At 44.3% G+C, this 24,317-nt stretch overlaps 1 protein-coding gene across 1 annotated transcript in view; it reads left to right on the top strand.

Annotated features, from left to right (window-relative positions):
• Positions 1 to 5,391: 5,391 nt before the first annotated feature.
• LOC126176166 (membrane-bound alkaline phosphatase-like) overlaps positions 5,392 to 24,317 on the top strand; it is a 167,067-nt gene continuing 148,141 nt past the window's right edge. Inside the window, exon 1 of the mRNA XM_049923308.1 lies at positions 5,392 to 5,634. Within this exon, the coding sequence (XP_049779265.1) occupies positions 5,392 to 5,634 (243 nt within the window). The remainder of the gene's footprint in view (positions 5,635 to 24,317) is intronic.

Here is a 24,317-nt window from a genome sequence, read left to right as displayed (position 1 = left end):
ACGTCACAAATGCGTTTCCTAAATAAACTATTTTTCATTAGCTAAATAAGTAACGTAAACTACATCGCTCTTGGTCCGCTATTGTGAAAAAACGTATTTCTCTTCACCAACTCCATCTATGTAAATAAACAATTCTCCATCTGAAGATGATGATGTGTCCCACCCTGGCGTCGTTTTCCTACACCAATTTATTCTTCTTTTAGTGCGTGGTGCAGTCGGGACGTTAACAACAATATGGGTTTAGTTAGCTTGTATGTCAACCTTTAAGTGAAGATGATAGGGAGGAGCACTCCTTGATTGGGGGGGGGGGGGGTATTCGGTTACAACAGGTTGGTAATTCTTTCGGATTTGGCAGAATTTATTTGCTGGCGTAGAAAGTTATTACCGTTAACTAATTTTACTGTTCTAACAAACAAAGTTGGTTATTGAGGTCTCAGAAAAAAAACACTTTAACAGAATGTCAGATCCTTTCTATAATCAGTGGGAAAGATCTTTATCAGAGACGAGTGCCTACGCTGCCACTCAGTCTGCTAACTACTGCCAGCCGCTGTGGCCGAACGGTTCTAGACGCTTCAGTCCGGAACCGCGCTGCTGCTATGGTCGCAGGTTCGAATCCTGCCTCAGGAATGGATGTGTATGATGTCCTTAGGTTAGTTAGGCTGAAGTAGTTCTAAGTCTGGGGCACTCATGACCTCAGTTGTTAAGTCCCATAGTGCTCAGAGCCATTTGAACCATTTTTTTTCTTTTCTTTTTTTTTGCTGACTACTGGCCACTTGGCCTAAATAGTAAATATTCAGCTCTTTCAAATAATTTACTATGAATCAAGGACCACTTGCTCTATAGTTCAAGAAACAAATATCAGTCTGTAACTGGTTCTGGCTATTCTCTGAAGTTCCTCTAACTTCTCTGAGTGGGAGGCAGGCAGTCTCAGTTCAATGCTATTCCAATGAATACAGAAAATTGTTGCTTAGCTTGCAGTGTATCTACCAGAGTTTACCAGTAATTCTCGCAGCCGGAGGGTCTATTGCTTCATCAGGTGCTTCTGAGGAGTGTCACTGGATTTAGGCTACTAACTTTACTCGCTGAATCTCTACTCCCCTTCAGTCTGCCGTTTTCTTAGCTTTTATCTCATTCTGCATTGATTCTTGGTGCAATATTTGTCAGCAATATTCACTTGGTAGCTTTCTTCATGTTAGAGCATCATTCTAACTTCCACTATATATTCCTCCATTACATCCATCGGAAGGTTACCAGTGACGCCTGTGACCTCTACCCTCCTAGTCTTGGCGAACAATCAAAAATAGTCCTCACTGGCGCGTTTGGTCAGCCACTAAATAGCAAAGAGCTTTCAGTTGCCTTCGGCGTCATTATCTAACGCTGTTTGTCATCCATCCGTTCCATGCACCGGAAAGCTTGTGTCCACTTTTAGTTATGCTCGAACATGTAATTAAACATTTTCTGCACTGACATGTAATTAAAGGGCAACGGCCTTGCCACAGTGGCTACACCGGTTCCCGTGAAATCACCGAAGTTGAGCGTTGTCGGGCGTGGTCGGCACTTGGATGGGTCACCATCCACGCCGCCATGCGCTGTTGCCATTTTTCGGGGTGCACTCAGCCTCGTGATGCCAATTGTGCAGCTACTCGACCGAATAGTAGCGGCCTCGGTCAAGAATACCATCATAACGACCGGGAGAGCGGTGTGCTGACCCCACGCCCCTCCTATCTGCATCCTCCAATGAGGATGACACGGCGGTCGGATGGTCCCGGTAGGCCACTCGCGGCCTGACGACGGAGTAACATGTAGTTAAAATTATAACATTTTCTACAGTCATGACAAATCTTTGAAACGTGTAGTGGCGAAATACAGAAGTAGAAAGCGGCATATTAGTTTTTTGTTGTATGGTAATGTAACCCGCCAGGTTAGTCGAGAGCGCTAATGCGCTGCTTCCTGGAACCGGGAAGGCGCGCCGACCCCGGATCGAATCCGCCCGGCGGATTAACGACGAGGACCGGTGTGCCAGCTAGCCTGGATGTGGTTTTTAGGCGGTTTTCCTCATCCCATAGGTGAATACCGTGCTGGTCCCCACGTCCCGCCTTAGTTAAACGACTGACAGACGTGTGAACACGTTCACACTATTCCATGCATTACACTTGACGCAGACAGCTGGGGTACACTAATTCCGTCCCTGAGGGTACGGGGTGGCTGCAGGAAGGGCATCTGACCACCTCGTAACATTAGCCTTGCCAAATTCGTACCTAACCATGCAAACCCTGCGAAGCACGGGATCAAGGCACAAGCACATGCACAAGGTAATGTATAGGTGTGTTTACAGGTATTTTGTCTGTGTGGTAATGTGAAGCAAAACTCGTGATTAGAGAAACAGTTAAGCTTGTGTTTAAGTTCGTTAGTGATCTTGTAATCCTTGAAAAATGGTCAGCAATGCAAAAGTTAATCAGAAATGCAACATTGAACTGTATACTGCAACACTCATGGCGAGAGTACGGTCTGTTCTGTTAAATGTAAGAAAACTGTACTGTAAGCAATAGTACAAACAATCTGACGGCGAAAAAAATATGAAATAACAGTAACTAACAAAAATGACCTGTATGAAAAGTATGTCACTATTTAAATGATAATTGTCCCCGCATAAATTATTAACGGCCTAACTGTTTGTGCAATATATAAATGCTAGGTTGCTGCTGTCTCCAAACCACAGCAGCTCCTGCTGCTATGCTAGTTACAGAATAAAAGTTCGAAGTACTAGCAATGCGATGAGCAAGGCGTACCTTAAACTATAGACACGTCCACAAAACTTGTGCGCTAATAAATCTCATTACGGCAAAGACCATTGTGAATTAAAGTTCTCTTACGGAGAAACTTGGGAGAGCAAAATTATATATGTGAAATTTGAAATAAAGAGACGAATTCTGAATGATGGAAAAACAATAAAAATTAACTGTATTACCAAATATTCTGACACATGAAATACTAAAATTTCACTTCACATTAATAGTGGAAAAAACATCAACAAATTCTCTTTACTTTCTTGCAAACACGTATGATACACGTCTTTGAAGAAAAATCAGTAAATCACACGTTGCTATATCATCATAAAAATCTCCAGTTCTAAATACCTGACCATATTAATTACTACGCTTACTTCTTTCGGCAAATGAATTTACAAAATATCTCTCCATAACTGAAAAACAATATAATAAAATTATTTCCGGCACACAGCATGGCCTAAACACATCTTACTCCATCACAAGACACAACTCGACTCTTCCTCTCTCTATCTCCAAGACTGCACTCCATTCACAAGGTTCTGCTAAAAGTCTCTCGCAGCGCTACTTCTTTGGCAGAGAGGTTGCCCATTGTTGAAATGAAATGAGCGTATGGCATTGTGGGCCGGGAGTCCCCCATTAGGGGAAGTTCGGCAGCCGACGCCAAGCATTTCGACGCCACTTGGGACGTCTTGCGTGTCGGAGATGGGGATAATGCGATGATGGGGACAACACAACACCCAGTCCCTGAGCGGAGAAAATCTCCTGCTCCAGTCGGGAAAGGAAACCGCGCTGACCACTCGGCTAACGGAGTCGGACCGCCTATTGTTACTCAGATGCTATGGAAGCTTTAATTTTCCCCGTGACATTCAAATTATTAACAAAATTACAATTTTGTGTACAAAACAAAACCCTTACAAAGTGCCTAACGCAGAAATGTGTTTTATTTGAATACACTCCTGGAAATGGAAAAAAGAACACATTGACACCGGTGTGTCAGACCCACCATACTTGCTCCGGACACTGCGAGAGGGCTGTACAAGCAATGATCACACGCACGGCACAGCGGACACACCAGGAACCGCCGTGTTGGCCGTCGAATGGCGCTAGCTGCGCAGCATTTGTGCACCGCCGCCGTCAGTGTCAGCCAGTTTGCCGTGGCATACGGAGCTCCATCGCAGTCTTTAACACTGGTAGCATGCCGCGACAGCGTGGACGTGAACCGTATGTGCAGTTGACGGACTTTGAGCGAGGGCGTATAGTGGGCATGCGGGAGGCCGGGTGGACGTACCGCCGAATTGCTCAACACGTGGGGCGTGAGGTCTCCACAGTACATCGATGTTGTCGCCAGTGCTCGGCGGAAGGTGCACGTGCCTGTCGACCTGGGACCGGACCGCAGCGACGCACGGATGCACGCCAAGACCGTAGGATCCTACGCAGTGCCGTAGGGGACCGCACCGCCACTTCCCAGCAAATTAGGGACACTGTTGCTCCTGGGGTATCGGCGAGGACCATTCGCAACCGTCTCCATGAAGCTGGGCTACGGTCCCGCACACCGTTAGGCCGTCTTCCGCTCACGCCCCAACATCGTGCAGCCCGCCTCCAGTGGTGTCGCGACAGACGTGAATGGAGGGACGAATGGAGACGTGTCGTCTTCAGCGATGAGAGTCGCTTCTGCCTTGGTGCCAATGATGGTCGTATGCGTGTTTGGCGCCGTGCAGGTGAGCGCCACAATCAGGACTGCATACGACCGAGGCACACAGGGCCAACACCCGGCATCATGGTGTGGGGAGCGATCTCCTACACTGGCCGTACACCACTGGTGATCGTCGAGGGGACACTGAATAGTGCACGGTACATCCAAACCGTCATCGAACCCATCGTTCTACCATTCCTAGACCGGCAAGGGAACTTGCTGTTCCAACAGGACAATGCACGTCCGCATGTATCCCGTGCCACCCAACGTGCTCTAGAAGGTGTAAGTCAACTACCCTGGCCAGCAAGATCTCCGGATCTGTCCCCCATTGAGCATGTTTGGGACTGGATGAAGCGTCGTCTCACGCGGTCTGCACGTCCAGCACGAACGCTGGTCCAACTGAGGCGCCAGGTGGAAATGGCATGGCAAGCCGTTCCACAGGACTACATCCAGCATCTCTACGATCGTCTCCATGGGAGAATAGCAGCCTGCATTGCTGCGAAAGGTGGATATACACTGTACTAGTGCCGACATTGTGCATGCTCTGTTGCCTGTGTCTATGTGCCTGTGGTTCTGTCAGTGTGATCATGTGATGTATCTGACCCCAGGAATGTGTCAATAAAGTTTCCCCTTCCTGGGACAATGAATTCACGGTGTTCTTATTTCAATTTCCACGAGTGTATTAACAAAATTACAATTTTGTGTACAAAACAAAACCCTTACAAAGTTCCTGACGCAGAAATCTGTTGTATTTGAATATATCAATAGTCACAGCCCTCATAATGCCATCCTTTATGGGCGAAGTAATCTGTTGTTAACGTATTTGTTGCACTATTCTCGCAGATAAACAAGTGTTTACACTAGCAGGTGTTGCCTCCTACGCAATGATCGGTCGTGGAGTGGATGATAATGCAGCGCCCGGTGTTGACAGGGCCGGCGTACTGGCGGTCTCAGGCACGGCGGCAGCTGCAGGAATCACTAGACCGGCCGCAGCTACTTCGTTACGCCCGCAACGCCGTGCTACTGGTGGGCCCCGGGCTTTCGGCCAGTGGGCTAGCGGCGGCGCGCGTGCTGAGCGGCCAGAGGCGGGGCGACGCCGGAGAGGGCGCCGCACTCTGCCTGGACGCGCTGTCCAGCGTCGGGCTCGCCAAGGTCAGTCGCTGTGCATTCAGCACGCACCCGTATGCTTCATAACATTACTCTGCACTGATGATGACTTCCATGTAAATCGCCAACACAAGATCGTGTCTCCGAATTTCCCACACTTGCTATCAATTGCATTTATATTTCTCTTAGCAGTTTATGATGTAGTATGGAGACACGATCTTGTCTACAAACTCAGACAAATAATTTCATGCAGACAAACAGTCAGTCTTATTATACTGGGAAACAAGTTAAGCCCTTCAAAGACGCTAAACGGTGGACTATCTCAAGGATCTATTCTCGCCCCACTTTTGTTTAATGTGTATAGTTATATTATGGCTGAAATTAGGTCTCACAAGGTTGCACAAGCGTGGATGGTAAAAATCGTAGAGGGAGACCAAGAGATGAATACACTAAGCAGATTCAGAAGGATGTAGGTTGCAGTAAGTACTGGGAAATGAAGGAGCTTGCACAGGATGGAGTAGCATGGAGAGCTGCATCAAACCAGTCTCAGGACTGAAGACAACAACAACAACAACAAGGTTGCACATATCAATGACTGCATAATGGCAGTGGGACATCGAATTTGGAAGAAACAACAACCATCTTAACATCTGATGTGGCAACAATGGCAAAATGCATTCGAAGGTGGAGACTGAAACAAGAGTCCCTCTGAGATGGAGATGGCTTGCATTCATTTGTGCAACAGAGCGGCGAATAGAAAGCTCCGTGTCTGTTTTGGTGACAGACTATTTCACCGCAATCAGAACTCAAAATATCTAGGTGTTATATTGGACCAGACACTGTCCTTCAATAACCATCTGGAAAACGGCGTTCTAAGGACAAAAACTAGGACCAATATCCTACATAATCTGTGTGTAGCAAACTGGGGTCCCACTACTGGAAGTCTGCTACGCGTCAACACTTTGGCAACTCTAATCTACTGATGAGTATGGTGCTCCTTTATGGCTCAATAGCGCACGCACACAAACTCTCGAGATGCAGCTGAACAGTGCAATGAGAATTAAAAATTGTTCACTAAGATGTACCTACGTCAAATGGCTGTCTATATTGAGCCACAGTCCGGCCCGCTCTGACTTCTACGAAAAGCGGCTCTCATCTGTGAGTTTAAACTCGTGCAAGACGACTCGTAACTCTATATCCATCAAGAGGCGGATATCCTAGAAAGAAACCGGCTTTGATAAAGAAAACTCTCCATGCAAACAGCCATGGAACTGCACACGTCTCAGTTCAGCTTAACGGACTCAAGGGGATGAGACGGGACAGAGGCTTGTTCTCCACATTGCCATAACTTTACCTGCGTAATAAAGAAACCCCTGGCTTTCACGAATCATGCGGAACATGGACAAAGTGTAACAGAACACATACCAGACATGGCAGGAGCATGGACTATCTTCATAGATGGAGTAAGGCTCAATCTCCAAACTGCGACTGTGGAGCAATCAGCAAACTGTTCATCACATTGTTACCCAACAAGTGGGCCTATCGTGGAGCTTTTGCCGGCTTCCTGATGGCAACCAAAGACACAACTTGTTATATTACAAACTTAGATGTCTCTTTACAAATTACAAGTGTTATTCTATGCATTGTATTTAATATTGTCCTTAAAAGTAATTAAATAAACCCTACGCTAACTAAAGACACAGCTACCGAATTCTCACACAGACAACATTGACTGACTTGGAGTTTAGGCATCGTGTGCTGTTAACATTTATTAAAATAGTGTTCCGACCACAATATCTTTATTCACATGTCCTCGTCGATATACTTGTAGCGTACAGTCGTCATTATCAGCTGCGGCGTATTTTCAGAGAAGTAAGATTCGAAAGAGTCATTTTGTCACGTAATCGTTATCACCATTTGAAACAGGAAATGTACGCACAATAATTAAAATACCACTATTTTCTATATTTTCTGGCGTTGCAATTTTAATTCCGAAGAGATTGTAATGAAATAGGCGGACGTTCATAAAATTTTGCAAAATCGTTTTGCAACCGATCTTGCAAAATTTTATGAACATCCATCTACTTTGCTGTAATCTCTTGGGAACTAAAATTGCAATGTCAGGAAGTATAGAACGTAGCGATATTTCAGTTATTGTGCGCATACAAAACAATATCTAAAATACATTTTTGAAATGTAGGTGATATGGGCATTACAGGGTGCTAATTTTAGCACACAGGGCTATCGGCTCTGACAGTAACTACGTAACTCTCCCGGCTGGGAATCGAGCCGAAATGAGCTTGGATGATATGAGGACGCCTTTCCACACTCCTTCAACTCTAAAAGTTGATCAGTCGCAGGGACTGGCGACTGCTGACATTCCACTCTCTTGGCAACTCTTTATCAAGTGTATTCTCTGCGCGAGAGAGATGGAGAAAGTGTTGGCCATGATAACAGCTGAAGACCCACTGTATTGAGGTACGTCAGGGTAACAAGTAGTCTTTTGTTATCTTATTCAAAATTAGTGGAAAGAATATCTACATTATAGGAAACAGACACAGGCCATAGCTGTGATGTGTGCCGTCCATCTTTCTAGCTATGTGAGCCAGAGCGGACTGCGTTGTGTATACAATGCACCCTACACCACAATCCGGGTTGTGGCCTCATATGATGGTGATACGCGCAATCGAGTCACATTTGTTCTTCTCGGTGCCTCTACTCAGGGATAGGTCCATAGTAATGCAGTACACAGATACAGAACTCGAGAGGAAGGCATGATACCACTAGCAAGTCCAGTGTTGTCACTGGGTACGCCACTGATGGCGTGACTCTACCTGATTCCACATTAAGTGAAGTCGCAACGTTGGTCGCTGTGCTGGAGTTTTGTGGTGCTCCAGATGTCATTGGACTGTCCGTGTGAGTACTTGTCTTGCTCCAAACAAGGACAAAGCACCTTGCCTGATTCAAGGAGCACGACATGGCTGTACGAACCTGCACAGCTCATATCAAACAATAAGTCGATAGTCGCCAGGGTCGGCGACATCCTGCGAGGTGTTATCTCAGGTGACCTACAGAGAAGGGAAGCACCGCATATAGTAGTGCAAATTAGTGTAAGGGAAATTACAGCGTCTCATAAACGAAAATGTTTCACTGGAATGATGATTAATAGGGATGGCCTAACCAGTCATGAAAATATGGGTAACACACCATGCCACAGATATATTAATGAGGAGAGTGATCTGTTAGCTATAACAGAATTAGGTTTATTATTGTAAACATCAACTAATGAATAAACATTGTCGGACTTCTTGCCTCATCATTTCACGATAAAACCTCAAGCTTATGGTGATTACCTCCATCGTCTTCAGCAGGAGCAACTGACTCTCAAAACCGCTGCTGTGGTGGCCTTGTACAGGCCATAGGCAGCTTTTGACTGGTCGTAATTACGTAATTTTGTCGCAGATGGTGCCTACCTCTGCGTTGTTAGCGCCAGTGCTCCTGTATTAGTGTAAACACTGCGACGAATAGGAGATCCGAAAATAAATCTTATACCTTATCTTCTCAGGACTGTGCCTATTTTTATTTGACGTAATGCAGCAGAAAGGAGGAACACAGTCGGTAGCTCATCATGTGACTGCTCAACATTTTCATGTTTTCCAATCTTGGAGAACGCTGACTTCATGTAGTACGCTGCCTTTCTTTCAGAAAATGTACTTCAGATGGTTAATTCAGGAATTCAACTGGTACTCGGCAGAAGCAGTTTTTGCTCTGTGTACCAATGTATTTAAAATCGTTCTCTGCTGTACTGGACTGTGAAACCTCTAGACGCTAAGATATAAATCGATGAGCGTCGGCTGTCGCGACACTGTGTGGCCGAGAGGTCCATCGAAGTTTCGTTGTACCAGAATATCTAAAACGGTAGGTTTCCTTCTTTCTATCACTTGACAGTGAACTATATGGTTGGGTATCCACCGTACGTATTTTCAAAGAAGTGCTTAAGAGCTTCTATGCCTTGTGGACAGATCATAAAACGATAAATCGATGATGCACGAGGGGAGCCATATTTAGTGCACGTTACTCAAAATTTTCCATGTTGGCCGCTTCTGGAGACATCGGAGAACCCCTAGGCGTTGCGTCCTACATTTCATAAAATTTATCGCCGTGCGACGAGTATGTGGTTGTTATGCCATGGGGCAATAACTTCATCGTTACAGGAGGAAAATGCTCTGCCAATAGTTTTAATGTGTCGTCCAAAGGAACTTTTGTAAATAGTGAGATTACATACAGCTGACTAAAATATCGTTTGGGTCAACTCTAATCTGTTTAATTTTCTTGGTGAAAATCTAAGTGTTTTTGGCGTGGTGTTCGCAGCGGCCAACTAACGGATTCATCAACTGAGAAAAATATTTGGCTAGCAAAACCAATAGCGCTAGCAATTGACCACAATGGAATCCTTTCTTTGTGGAACTGATGTACACTACTGGCCATTAAAATTGCTAAACCAAGTAGAAATGCAGATGATAAACGAGAATTCATTGAACAAATATATTATACTATAACTGACATGTGATTACATTTTCACGCAATTTGGGTGCATAGATCCTGACAAATCAGTACCCAGAACAACCACCTCTGGCCGTAATAGCGGCCTTGATACGCCTGGGAATTGAGTTAAACAAAGCTTGGATGGCGTGTACAGGCACAGCTGCCCATCCAGCTTCAACTCGATTCCACAGTTCATCAAGAGTAGTAACTGGCGTATTGTGACGAGCCAGTTGCTCGGCCACCATTGACCAGACGTTTTCAATTGGTGAGAGATCTGGAGATTGGCCAGGGCAGCAGTCGAACATTTTCTGTATCCAGAAAGGACCTGCAACATGCGGCCGTGCATTACCCTGCTGAAATGTAGGCTTTCACAGGAATCGAATGAAGATTACAGCCACGAGTCGTAACACACCTGAAATGTAACGACCACTGTTCAAAGTGCCGTCAATGCGAACAAGAGGTGACCGACACGTGTAACCAATGGCACCCCATACCATCACGCCGGGTGATGCGCCAGTATGGCGATGACGAATACATGCTTCCAATGTGCGTTCACCGCGATGTCGCCAAACGCGGATGCGACCATCATGGTGCTGTAAACAGAACCTGGATTCATCGAAAAAAATTACGTTTTGCCATTCGTGCACCCAGGTTCGTCGTTGAGTACACCATCGCAGGCGCTCCTGTCTGTGATGCAGCGTCAATGGTAACCGCAGTCATGGTCTCCGAGCAGATAGTCCATGCTGCTGCAAACGTCGTTGAACTGTTCGTGCACATGGTTGTTGTCTTGCAAACGCCCCCATCCGTTGACTCAGGGATCGAGACGTGGCAGCACGATCCTTTACAGCCATGCGGGTAAGATGTCTGTCATCTCGACTGCTAGTGAAACGAGGCCGTTGGGATCCAGCACGGCGTTCCGTATTACCCTCCTGAACCCACCGATTCCATATTCTGCTAACAGTCTTTGGATCTTGACCAACGCGAGCAGCAATGTCGCGATACGATAAACCGCAATCGCGATAGGCTACGTCCGACCTTTATCAAAGTCGGAAACGTGATGATACGAATTTCTCCTCCTTACACGAGGCATCACAACAATGTTTCACCAGGCAACGCCGGTCAACTGCTGTTTGTGTAAGAGAAATCGGTTGGAAACTTTCCTCATGTCAAGCACGTTGTAGGTGTCGCCACCGGCGCCAATCTTGTATGAATACTCTGAAAAGCTAATCATTTGCATATCACAGCATCTTCTTCCTGTCGGTTAAATTTCGCGTCTGTAGCACGTCATTTTCGTGGTGTAGCAATTTTAATGGCCAGTAGTGTAATCCAAACAGCCTTGCATTTCTAGAAGCTCTTCCTCCTAGACTTTTTATGTCCACTGGTAACAAGAATTTTTCAGAAGCTCCACCGATTTTTTGGTGTATGACGGTTTTGGGTCCCGTTTTAGGCATTTGTGCGTGCTATCTTCCAACAATGATGTCACTTTGCTGTGATATTTAGTGGTATTAAGAACAACCGTTTCATTTCCTTTGTTCACCGGAAGTACCACAAGATCTTCATACACTCCTGGAAATTGAAATAAGAACACCGTGAATTCATTGTCCCAGGAAGGGGAAACTTTATTGACACATTCCTGGGGTCAGATACATCACATGATCACACTGACAGAACCACAGGCACATAGACACAGGCAACAGAGCATGTCGGCACTAGCACAGCGTATATCCACCTTTCGCAGCAATGCAGGCTGCTATTCTCCCATGGAGACGATCGTAGAGATGCTGGATGTAGTCCTGTGGAACGGCTTGCCATGCCATTTCCACCTGGCGCCTCAGTTGGACCAGCGTTCGAACTGGACGTGCAGACCGCGTGAGACGACGCTTCATCCAGTCCCAAACATGCTCAATGGGGGACATATCCGGAGATGTTGCTGGCCAGGGTAGTTGACTTACACCTTCTAGAGCACGTTGGATGGCACGGGATACATGCGGACGTGCATTGTCCTGTTGGAACAGCAAGTTCCCTTGCCGGTCTAGGAATGGTAGAACGATGGGTTCGATGACGGTTTGGATGTACCGTGCACTATTCAGTGTCCCCTCGACGATCACCAGTGGTGCACGGCCAGTGTAGGAGATCGCTCCCCACACCATGATGTCGGGTGTTGGCCCTGTGTGCCTCGGTCGTATGCAGTCCTGATTGTGGCGCTCACCTGCACGGCGCCAAACACGCATACGACCATCATTGGCACCAAGGCAGAAGCGACTTTCATCGCTGTAGACGACACGTCTCCATTCGTCCCGCCATTCACGCCTGTCGCGACACCACTGGAGGCGGGCTGCACGATGTTGGGGCGTGAGTGGAAGACGGCCTAACGGTGTGCGGGACCATAGCCCAGCTTCATGGAGACGGCTGCGAATGGTCCTCGTCGATACCCCAGGAGCAACAGTGTCCCTAATTTGCTGGGAAGTGGCGGTGCGGTCCCCTACGGCACTGCGTAGGATCCTACGGTCTTGGCGTGCATCCGTGCGTCGCTGCGGTCCGGTCCCAGGTCGACGGGCACGTGCACCTTCCGCCGACCACTGGCGACAACATCGATGTACTGTGGAGACCTCACGCTCCACGTGTTGAGCAATTCGGCGGTACGTCCACCCGGCCTCCCGCATGCCCACTATACGCCCTCGCTCAAAGTCCGTCAACTGCACATACGGTTCACGTCCACGCTGTCGCGGCATGCTACCAGTGTTAAAGACTGCGATGGAGCTCCGTATGCCACGGCAAACTGGCTGACACTGACAGCGGCGGTGCACAAATGCTGCGCAGCTAGCGCCATTCGACGGCCAACACCGCGGTTCCTGGTGTGTCCGCTGTGCCGTGCGTGTGATCATTGCTTGTACAGCCCTCTCGCAGTGTCCGGAGCAAGTATGGTGGGTCTGACACACCGGTGTCAATGTGTTCTTTTTTCCATTTCCAGGAGTGTATTTCCGCAGTGCATGGCGCCTCACTCTCTCTGCTCTATTGATGTCAGATTTGGATGACTTGGCTGGTGCTGAAATGCGACTGATGGTAAGTCTTACCTCGTCGGCGAAATCTTGTGAGAGATACTGTAGATACAGAGATGTGCTACAGGAACTTCAAAAGTGTCAGTGGGGTATAAGTTGTTCATGGAAGCGAGCTCTCGTTGGAGGGAAGAGGAAGATTTAGAATCTTTTTCCTTATCTCGGAACAACCTTTTTTTGTTGCAGGTAGCTATCTCCATGAACTACCCGGAATGAATGGGATGTCCACCTGGGCTAACAGTTTTATTACCCTACTCCTTTTTTTTTTTTTAAGGAAAAAGGAGACACACTGTCTTTCGCCAAGAAAGACTGCATTCATCAAGGGTATTAGCGTATAACATTATGAAATATATTGCAGGACAGCTTAAGAGTGAAAATATGGCAGTCCTGAACTCATGGATGTCGTGACACCCCGATTAGCGCGAGCAGGAGAACTACGAAACGATGAACCACGCTCTTGAGAGGCCACGGTCCTGCCACTGTTGGATTCCGAAAGGACCTGGTAGACGTTTCTCCGTCTTACTCGAGGCTTTATACAAACCTTTCACAAACGTACAACAATAAATGAGAGAGAAATTCTCTACACATCCTAACCTTAAGTAAAGAATGTAGATGGCGTTAACTGCTGTATGCAGTTCGACTGAAATTCTAATCTTTTGGATACCCAAACAGGTAGTTCAGTTCACGCTAACTTGACGTTTGTTACACGCCGTCTGTATGACATTACAATTTTAATTTCCCAGAGTATATTTTGATCTTCAAAAAAACGTATCCATTTGCAGAGAGTACATCCAAGTGTGAATGATACGGGAGTACTGTCCAAGACGCGCGAAGTTTATGAAGGCTTTTCCAATGCGATGTACGCAGCTTTTCTTGAGTTGCTCTGTATTATTAGGGATTATGTTGAAGAATATAGCTTGAGATATTGTGTATTACTTTGGTCGTTAGGGAAAAGACGTGACAGTCAGATATTACTGCTAGACTTGGTACCGAGTTGTTTCGAACTGCTAAAAGCCATCACTGATTCTTACTTGGGTCTACTGACATTTACGACCTCCTGGCTTATACTGCATGAGTCAGCTGGTGCAAAAAAGTACTGCAATTCATTACCATACACGAAAGCTATGTTGCTTATAAATTTTTTAAACTCTTAAAACGCGGAAACGTCGAAAATCACATTTAATATTATCTTTAAAAGGAATAAGTTTATTAAATACTTACTTACTTACTACGAAACCTATTTCCTTTTGAGGTCCAATCGGATGCGAAACAGAAAGTACAGTCAAAATGAAAAAAATAAAGTTTTATTTGTGATTGCTTTGTTGTTTTGCTTTGTATGCTGGTCCCTATTCTTAACCTCGTTTGTGTACGTAGTGTAACGTACATATAGTTTCTGTGCATATCGTATTGTGCACTAAACAATGCAAGTTGCTCCCCTTATGTTAACACTATTTGACGAAAAGAGTCGCAAATCCATCTGAAATTCCATAACTCTATTCCAGTTATCTGTAACTAAGAATGTATAGAAAACCGAAAACAGTATACCAAAAAAGACCTCCTATGAAAGTCTGTATTGTGCAATGCGGTGAACAGTGCTAGTGTGCATTACGTCACAGTACGTGTCTTGCAATAGTGACACACAGATCTAACGGGGTTTAAATTCTGTGTAAAATTACAACGGAAGTCTGAAAGAATAAATGACCAAAATGCTTCTGTTAAAGTGTCGCACAAATTTACGTGCTGAAACTGATCAAGTAAAATTCCGAATACTGAATGTCACACACACCAACATGTAACACTGCACTGTAAGAATAAGAAATCCTGACACAAGAAACGATATATGAACTAAAGTTTCACTGAATTGACCCTTAAAATCATTTTGAAATGCAGTGCTTGAATGTAAATAATCTTATTCTGTCCTAACAGTGATGTTAAACCCTCTCCGACAAATCTCGTAACTTACCTTGTGGCAACCGAAACTTGGTACTGATCAAGAGTGGTAAGTAAGAAAATGCAGCGCAGCTGCAAACTAGCTAAAGAAAACATTGCCCAAGTGCAATGCATGGAAAAGCGACTGCGCTAAGTTCATCATACTTCATATTTTAGCGACTGTATCCCTCTGAGTGCACTGCAATGACACACAGTTGCAAAAATAAAACTTAAAATAAGGGGATAGTGAAAGAAACTGAACTTACTCAATGATACAGATGAGACCAGCACTTAAAACGTGTTGTGGAGCTCGCTTTTATCGATACTCAGTTCTAATGAAATTCGCTCATATGATTCACTTCTTACAAAAATTTCTTATTCGCATAAATCTATTATTTGATCCAAGGATTGATCCTAGGAAATCCGCAGCAGCCAACTATTTTAACTTAGCACAAATAATGGAGGACACTGGAGGACAGTGTGAGATAATTGGTTCAAATGGCTCTGAGCACTATGGGACTTAACATCTATGGTCATCAGTTCCCTAGAACTTAGAACTACTTAAACCTAACTAACCTAAGGACAGCACACAACACCCAGCCATCACGAGGCAGAGAAAATCCCTGACCCCGCCGGGAATCGAACCCGGGAACCCGGGCGTGGGAAGCGAGAACGCTACCGCACGACCACGAGATGCGGGCAGATAATTGGTGGTTTAACTTTATTACAATGCTAGCGTCTGTTTGAAAAATTACATACACTTTTCTCCATATTATTGAAATAGCAAATCATACGAAGTTAATGAAAATATTTGCTCGGACGGAAATGAGTGCAGTGTAGCATACGAACAGTATTCGGTCGAAAAGTACGCCAGGGCGGGAGTGAGTTGTCATAGAACCACAGGTGGTCAGGGTGTTACGCACTGCAAATCAAAATACGGCCGACAGGCATTGTGAAGCAGAGCCGGCTGGGCACAGTATAGCAACAGTCGATGCTGCAATACCCTGGCGAAAGAACGGAGGCCCTTCCTCACGTGCCACCAAGAAAGTGTTCAGAGTACGTGCCTTAAGCCCTAAACGAACAAAGTCTCATGGATATGAGTACTCAGACATTTGTGTACTAAAATATTCTAACCACAGAATCACTGCCTACACCACGAGTCTGGGAGACCTGGAGCGACATCCCGGATTGTAGTACAGGGTCTGTTGTTTGACCACAGGATAGGGCAGCTTGCTCCGACTCTTCAAAGAGACTCCGCTGGAGTAGAGAGCTGGAGGGAAGTCACAGCTGCATCTGCGATATTGTCATCGCCGTCATAGTCTGAGACGTAGCTGACAGTGCAATTTGACTGACGCCATTCGCGACCCTGCTCTTTGCGCTGTCAGCAGTGCCGGACTACTGTTTCGCATGAGAGGCAACAGGATGGCTCCACCAAGCTCTTCGTAATATGCTACAGCCAATGGGCAGAGAAAGAAGTTAATTAAGCAAATCCACCGCCGTTCTGACATCTCATCCCCCCCCCCCCCCCCTCCACAGGTGACAATCCAATAACCATCTAACAATAGCTAAGATGTGTATACTAGATGAGATTATTCACAAGATCGTCAGGTACGCACACAAGGCAAAAAGATTTATAAAAGAACATTTGAAAAGAATGTTACTAAACACAGATTGTACTGTCTTAATGCAGTGTTTGCTTTGTCACGCCATATCTCTTCCACATTTTTTAGATCGGTTCTCTATCTTGTTCTTTAGCAATTACACGGAGAGAGGAAGAAATAATATTCTCAAATGCTACTTTTCGAATATACAACAAGGTGCAATTGTTCTCTTGACTGCCTTCCCCACTATTTTTAACCAAAACCAATGAAGCGCGAGACAAGGTATCAGGAATCAAGTTCTGAGAACCAGGAATGTAAACAACACAGAAGTCAAACTCCTGTAAGTACAGAGCCCAACATCTTAAACGATCGTGTGTTTATTTAGATGACATAAAAAACTGAATAGCACATGACCCATGTAAACATTAGTGTGCTTTCCATATAAAAATGAACAAAATTTAGAAAATGCCCATACAATACGTTCCGCTTATGTTGAGACATGACTAGCAAAAGCTGCACTTTTTTTTACCGTTTTGAAATAAATGAGTGCCAAGATCAGTCCTTGAATCTGTTGACGAACATAAATCACAAGATATATCCGGATATGGTATCGTAGGTGTGGCAAACTGTGCATATTTTAAACTTTGATATTCCGTTTGAGTTCGTTCATCCGATTTCCATGCATCATAATCTAGAACTCGAAAGAATCTTCAAACTTAGAAAACGTTGACAGAAATTTATTAATCTTAAATCTGGGGTACATGACGTTTAGCAGTTGAAACAGGAATCATAATAATGGCTTATAGCTTGTGTTGATCAAGTTCGACACCTCCTGATAAATTAGTGTGTTCAACAAACTTAACTCTCGAACTGCAACACTCTGGTTTCACAAGGTTGACTGTAACACCAAAATCTACAAAAATTTGTAATAGACAGTTCAAGATACTACCATGTTCCAATCAAGCATGTCACCACCATGAGATGTAATATATTATTCCAAGTGGGTCAGTAAGTATGGTTGTTTAAACCACGAATGAAAGTAACTAAGAAAAATTAAGGCCAAGAAGCAGTGTACAAAACTGGTAACATACTCCAAAGCACGGAAATGCGGTATTACTTTCAACAATCTGAATGTAGCTCAGTTTCAAGAACTTGCTCAAGTTAACAGAAGATAGTAGCTTTATGCGAAAGAAATTTTTAGAAAGTTCTTTTCAAGTTTGTGGTCTGTCAGTCACAAGCAAGACGATACTATTAATCTGTCTGAAGCCAAGCAAAAGTTTGAAAAATCCACCTTTCTTTTTTAGAATATGAAGAAGACTATTATACAAACTAACTGTGGGTTCAGTAATTCCATGATTCAATATTTTCTGCCTTGACTTATTCTCTGCAGAGTACGTGAATCACTTATGGTGGGACACTAGTTTTATTATGTTCCTTGGCTCAAAATTTGAAATGAAAATCTTTAAAAGAGCCCTGATCGATGACTAAAAACAAGAGAATTTAATTTCAAAATGTGGGAATGATCGATCAGCCTCAGAAAAATTATCAGCTCTATCTATTTTCTCCTGTTTCATCCTCTGAATGTCAATAGCAGATGAGTTCATGACTTAAATCATTACGAAAAAAAATTCGTGTGGAAAATGTAACGTCTGTATCATTGGAAAACATAAACAGTTCACATTTTCGTCCTGTCTAGAAATCCAATCTTAAGACATTCCGACTTCCCTTCAGTCTCTAATCCTATCTAATCATCATTCAAATTCAAAACAGCTTTATGTTGATTCAGAAAGTCTAAACCTAAAATTATCTCCAGAATGAGATTTCCACTCTGCAGCGAAGTGTGAATCTCATTTTGGAAATATCCCCCAGGCTCTTGCTAAGCCATGTCTCCGCAATATCCTTTCTTTCAGAAGTGTTAGTTCTGCAAGTTTCGCAGGAGAGCTTCTGTAAAGTTTGGAAGGCAGGAGACGAGGTACTGACAGAAGTAAAGCTGTGAGGACGGGGCATGAATTTTACTTGGATAGCTCAGGTGATAGAGCACGTTCACGCAGAAGGCAAAGGTCCCGAGTTCGAGTCTCGGTCCGGCACACAGTTTTAATCTGCGAGAAAGTTTCTAAAACCATCTATGTGGTCAGAGGAGGTATAATCAGAATATTGATAGAAAACGTATAGCCATGAAACTCAGAAGTTAAGCAGATATGTCGTCTGACGTCTACACTCTTTCCTGAAATCGCACCTTCCACTCTTGTCTTCTGTAACAACGCGGTTGAATAATTACTTTTTCTCAGTCAGTTACTTCTTAACATCTGCTAAATGCATCACTAACATCACAAAATACCGACACAGTACTACCTACATTCAAAACAGCAAGATGAATAGTGTAGCCTACAGAAATGATGATAACAGGTTGGACAACAGAATTGTGATTACAATCATCGTATTCCAGTGAAGTGTTTCTAATGTCTTCCAAAAATTAACAACGGCATAACCTTTGTCATCCAGCACATTGTTTGCTCCTAGTACTGCAACTTATTGATGTGTTGAATGTTCGTGTTGTGGATTTCTGTGTGAGTTAGTCAGCCGAGCTTCTGTCACCACAGCTTGTCTCTGTGGACTCACTCTTATCAGTTTGGACTCACATCTTGTCTGTAGTTGCTTTGTTATTCTGGCTAAACACATTTTCTTTTCCATAATTTATATTGTGAGATGGACAATATTCTTTGTCTCTGCCATGGAACCTACCTCTATTATGAAAATTGTTTCTAGCATGCCAATATGTCTGTTGTATGTTTGGCGTCTGTTTCCATGCCCGACGTTATTCCGGTTATCAAAATTTCTGCGCAGGTGTCAAATGTTTCCGCGTTCGTTCAATGTGAAATGAATTTTTTCTGTTATCATTTCGTTTGTAGTTATCGCGACTTTTTCTTGCCAGGCGGTTGTAATTATCTAGCTCTAGTTCCTGCAGCTAACCTTGAAATATTTCCACATCATCTTTGCATCTGTCTGTAAGTATAATGTGTCTTCATTATACTGGTATTTTTGTCAAGAATGTATGAGTTCAGGATTTGTCAAATTTGGGTTATTTCACGCCACGTCTTCAAATAACTTTCGAGACTTGAAAATTCTGATTCATCGATGTTTTTGAGCATAGTGATACCGTATTTTAAGCGATCTTGCGCACCCTGTGACCAATGTGCAGACAGCAATGCGTGGTAAAATTATTCATAATTTGACATTCTTTCGCTATGGAACGCATCCTTATAGCTGATTTATTTTCTAGGTACCCGCACATGAATTCTGATTCGCGATTAAATGGTCAATTAAGTGGTAACGAAAATTCAGATAGGTACAGCCAAGCCTGGGGGTGAATTTCATTTCCAAAATTTCGGAACACTAATAATCAAAACTGTCACTCTTCTGTGTACTCGAATGTTCTTTATTGCACCATTTCAACTGTCCACAATTTTGTCTGCGAAAGTAAGCTTGCTCACAAGAATATTAATCTAAACTCCATAAGCTTTCATGCTCGCCTAAATTATCTGAATGACAATGGCCAAAATCACCAGCGTCACCACCTCGATTAAGTTTTCTTTCGATTTGTGTGACGTGATCACCTATTGCATTTACAGTCCTGGAAATTGAAATAAGAACACCGTGAATTCATTGTCCCAGGAAGGGGAAACTTTATTGACACATTCCTGGGGTCAGATACATCACATGATCACACTGACAGAACCACAGGCACATAGACACAGGCAACAGAGCATGCACAATGTCGGCACTAGTACAGTGTATATCCACCTTTCGCAGCAATGCAGGCTGCTATTCTCCCATGGAGACGATCGTAGAGATGCTGGATGTAGTCCTGTGGAACGGCTTGCCATGCCATTTCCACCTGGCGCCTCAGTTGGACCAGCGTTCGTGCTGGACGTGCAGACCGCGTGAGACGACGCTTCATCCAGTCCCAAACATGCTCAATGGGGGACAGATCCGGAGATCTTGCTGGCCAGGGTAGTTGACTTACACCTTCTAGATCACGTTGGGTGGCACGGGATACATGCGGACGTGCATTGTCCTGTTGGAACAGCAAGTTCCCTTGCCGGTCTAGGAGTGGTAGAACGATGGGTTCGATGACGGTTTGGATGTACCGTGCAGTATTCAGTGTCCCCTCGACGATCACCAGTGGTGTACGGCCAGTGTAGGAGATCGCTCCCCACACCATGATGCCGGGTGTTGGCCCTGTGTGCCTCGGTCGTATGCAGTCCTGATTGTGGCGCTCACCTGCACGGCGCCAAACACGCATACGACCATCATTGGCACCAAGGCAGAAGCGACTCTCATCGCTGAAGACGACACGTCTCCATTCGTCCCTCCATTCACGCCTGTCGCGACACCACTGGAGGCGGGCTGCACGATGTTGGGGCGTGAGCGGAAGACGGCCTAACGGTGTGCGGGACCGTAGCCCAGCTTCATGGAGACGGTTGCGAATGGTCCTCGCCGATACCCCAGGAGCAACAGTGTCCCTAATTTGCTGGGAAGTGGCGGTGCGGTCCCCTACGGCACTGCGTAGGATCCTACGGTCTTGGCGTGCATCCGTGCGTCGCTGCGGTCCGGTCCCAGGTCGACGGGCACGTGCACCTTCCGCCGACCACTGGCGACAACATCGATGTACTGTGGAGACCTCACGCCCCACGTGCTGAGCAATTCGGCGGTACGTCCACCCGGCCTCCCGCATGCCCACTATACGCCCTCGCTCAAAGTCCGTCAACTGCACATACGGTTCACGTCCACGCTGTCGCGGCATGCTACCAGTGTTAAAGACTGCGATGGAGCTCCGTATGCCACGGCAAACTGGCTGACACTGACGGCGGCGGTGCACAAATGCTGCGCAGCTAGCGCCATTCGACGGCCAACACCGCGGTTCCTGGTGTGTCCGCTGTGCCGTGCGTGTGATCATTGCTTGTACAGCCCTCTCGCAGTGTCCGGAGCAAGTATGGTGGGTCTGACACACCGCTGTCAATGTGTTCTTTTTTCCATTTCCAGGAGTGTACGTCCAATAGCCGTTGTTGGTGGTTTTTCATTTTACCATCTGAAATTTGTTTCAAAGTTTCGCATTATTCCGCATTATCCAGAAAAATGAACGAGTCAAGTATCATCAGAAGCTCTATCTGCATTGATCGGCAAATTTGTCACTTTTGCAGTAAGTTCCTCAACTTTCTGAGGAATAGTATGTAGCTGTTGTTTCTCTGTTTCCGAGTGAGGTGTCAATGCATCATTTTTTTCACCTATTTTGTGAATAATGGGACTGACTTGGTCATTCTTTCCTTTTACTTGAGTAATCGCATTTCTGGGCAGAACACAGTTTATCTCGGCCAACAACTGTTTTTTGTCCTGAAGTAGATTTGTTATAACATTTGAAATAATCCAATCTAACTTTGTATCTCTTACTAAACGTGTTTTGTTCTGTTGGCTCTGTTCTGTCTCAGTTTTACGAAGCTTAGTCTCAATAATATTTATAATTGCCTGGACGTGATGACTAATTTCTTGCTTAATTTTAACCGATAACTTCTGTAGCTGTGATTTGATCGCTTCGTGTGTCCTTTTATTTTCTTCCTTAACATGTGAGTTGATCCTTTCCTTTTCCTTTCCTTCTCTGCCTGTGACCTAATATTTTCTTCCTATCCCTTTCTGCTAACATTTTTTTTTCATATCCTGGCTCATCGTTACCAACTACTCAACAGTATTGACGTTAGCAGATTCCACAGCAATGACAACAGAACGTGCTGCGGGTACAATTCACGCAAAAGATGCTGACACAAAACCGGAATATACCGTTGTTGCCTGACGTTGTTGCGAAATGACGTTAAGCTGAAGTGTCTCATCTCCTACTGATTCTTCCTCAAAGCCTAATTTCGTACTGGCAATCACTTGTCCTGTACTTTGATTAGATAGTCAATTAGTTTGAGCTTGTATGTCTGTAATGTTAAATTTTATTAAATATAATTAGAAAGCTTAAAACTCTATACTAAGGTATTTTTTATTGTGCAGCGCAGTGGACAGTGTTACAATGCGTGACGTCACAGTACGTATCTTACAATACTGAAACGCAGATCTAACAGAGTTAAAATTCTACATAAAATTACGAACTGAACTTTGAAGAGTAAATGCCCAAAATGCTCATGCTAAAATGCCCTGCAAATTTACGAGACGAAACTGATCAAATAAAATTCCGAACATTGAATGACACAAACGAACATGTAACACTGCACTGTAACATTAAGAATATCCTGCAAAAGAAATGTGATCTGAACCTTAGGTAAACTAAACTGACTCTGATGGTAATTTTGAAAGACAGTGCTTGAATGTAAATCATCTTATCGTATTCTAACAGTGATGTTGAACTGGCTCTAACAAACTCTCGTAACTTCTTCAACTTTCGTAGTCTTGTCTGCCTCATTTGCGTGTAATATTACGGTATATTGATAATTTTTACTTTTTGGACAGTCTGACTACAAGTGAATGAAACACAATTTTCGTGCCATACGCGTTTCGCCTTTATTCTCTGCAAGGCATCTTCAGTGGCGTCGAATATGTTGGCGCATATTTTCACTATTTAGTTCAGATTTTAGGGCAATGTACCTGTACGTTATAAACAGTTCTGGTAGCTGGTTTTTGCTATGATGTAGTAATAGTTCAAATTCTACTTAAAGGTTGCATGGACGATTTTCTACGTATTATGTTTCTGTTGCATTTTGGTGCCCTTCCTCTTCTTATAATTACCATTTGGAGTTATTTCTACATTTCTCAGCACTAGAAACTGTACACTTGTTTTCATGCAGTGTTTTGGTTTGTGTTGCCGACTGTCGGATATTTTTGCCACAGATCGAATGTCGTTGCCAACTTTCGAGAGAAACTTTTGAAGTATCTGTGAACTGCTTGTGTACGGATGTATGTGTATGTGTTTTGGTGTGAAATAATATTTATTTTGGTGTGCTTTCTTCTTCTGCTTGTGTGAGAGGGACGATTTTTATTTTGTCATTTCTTTTGTTAACTGTGGCAGGGAGACTGTACTGATGTATGTTAGCTCATTTATCACATGTTTGTTTTCAGCGAAGGCTTTCTGAATGTGTAAGTTTTCTTGCATTTGTGTGAGGTATTTGTCATGGTTGTTTATTCTCATTACTCTCATTTCATTTTCCATGGTTGTAGTATGGTGGTTATGGTGTTTTAAATGTTCTGCAAATGTGTAATGGTTTGTTCTGTCTTTCCAAAACCTCATATGTTCTCTCCACCATGTTTTAAAAATCCTGTTGTCATGCCTATGTATACTGTATCACAGCTTTGACATTCACGTTTATATATTCCTGATCCCTGGAATTTATCCCTCTTGGTACTTGGTTGGCTTAGTTATGATTGGAGGATTTGCCCAGTCTTAAATGCCTTGTGGAAGCCCTGTTTCTTAGTATGTTGGCAACCCTGTGTGTTAATTTATGTGTGCAGGTCGTAGTGTACCATCAGGTTCTTTTATGTGTGATGTTGTCGTTGTGTGTTCGTTGAGTGTGTTTGTGAGTTTGCAGCTTGTGAGTTGTCTTGTATT

The sequence above is a fragment of the Schistocerca cancellata genome, chromosome 3 (assembly GCF_023864275.1).
Source record: "Schistocerca cancellata isolate TAMUIC-IGC-003103 chromosome 3, iqSchCanc2.1, whole genome shotgun sequence".
NCBI classification, from domain to species: Eukaryota; Metazoa; Arthropoda; class Insecta; order Orthoptera; family Acrididae; genus Schistocerca; species Schistocerca cancellata.
The sequence above is the reverse complement of the archived record's forward strand: the minus strand, read 5'-3'. Positions and strand labels throughout refer to the sequence as shown.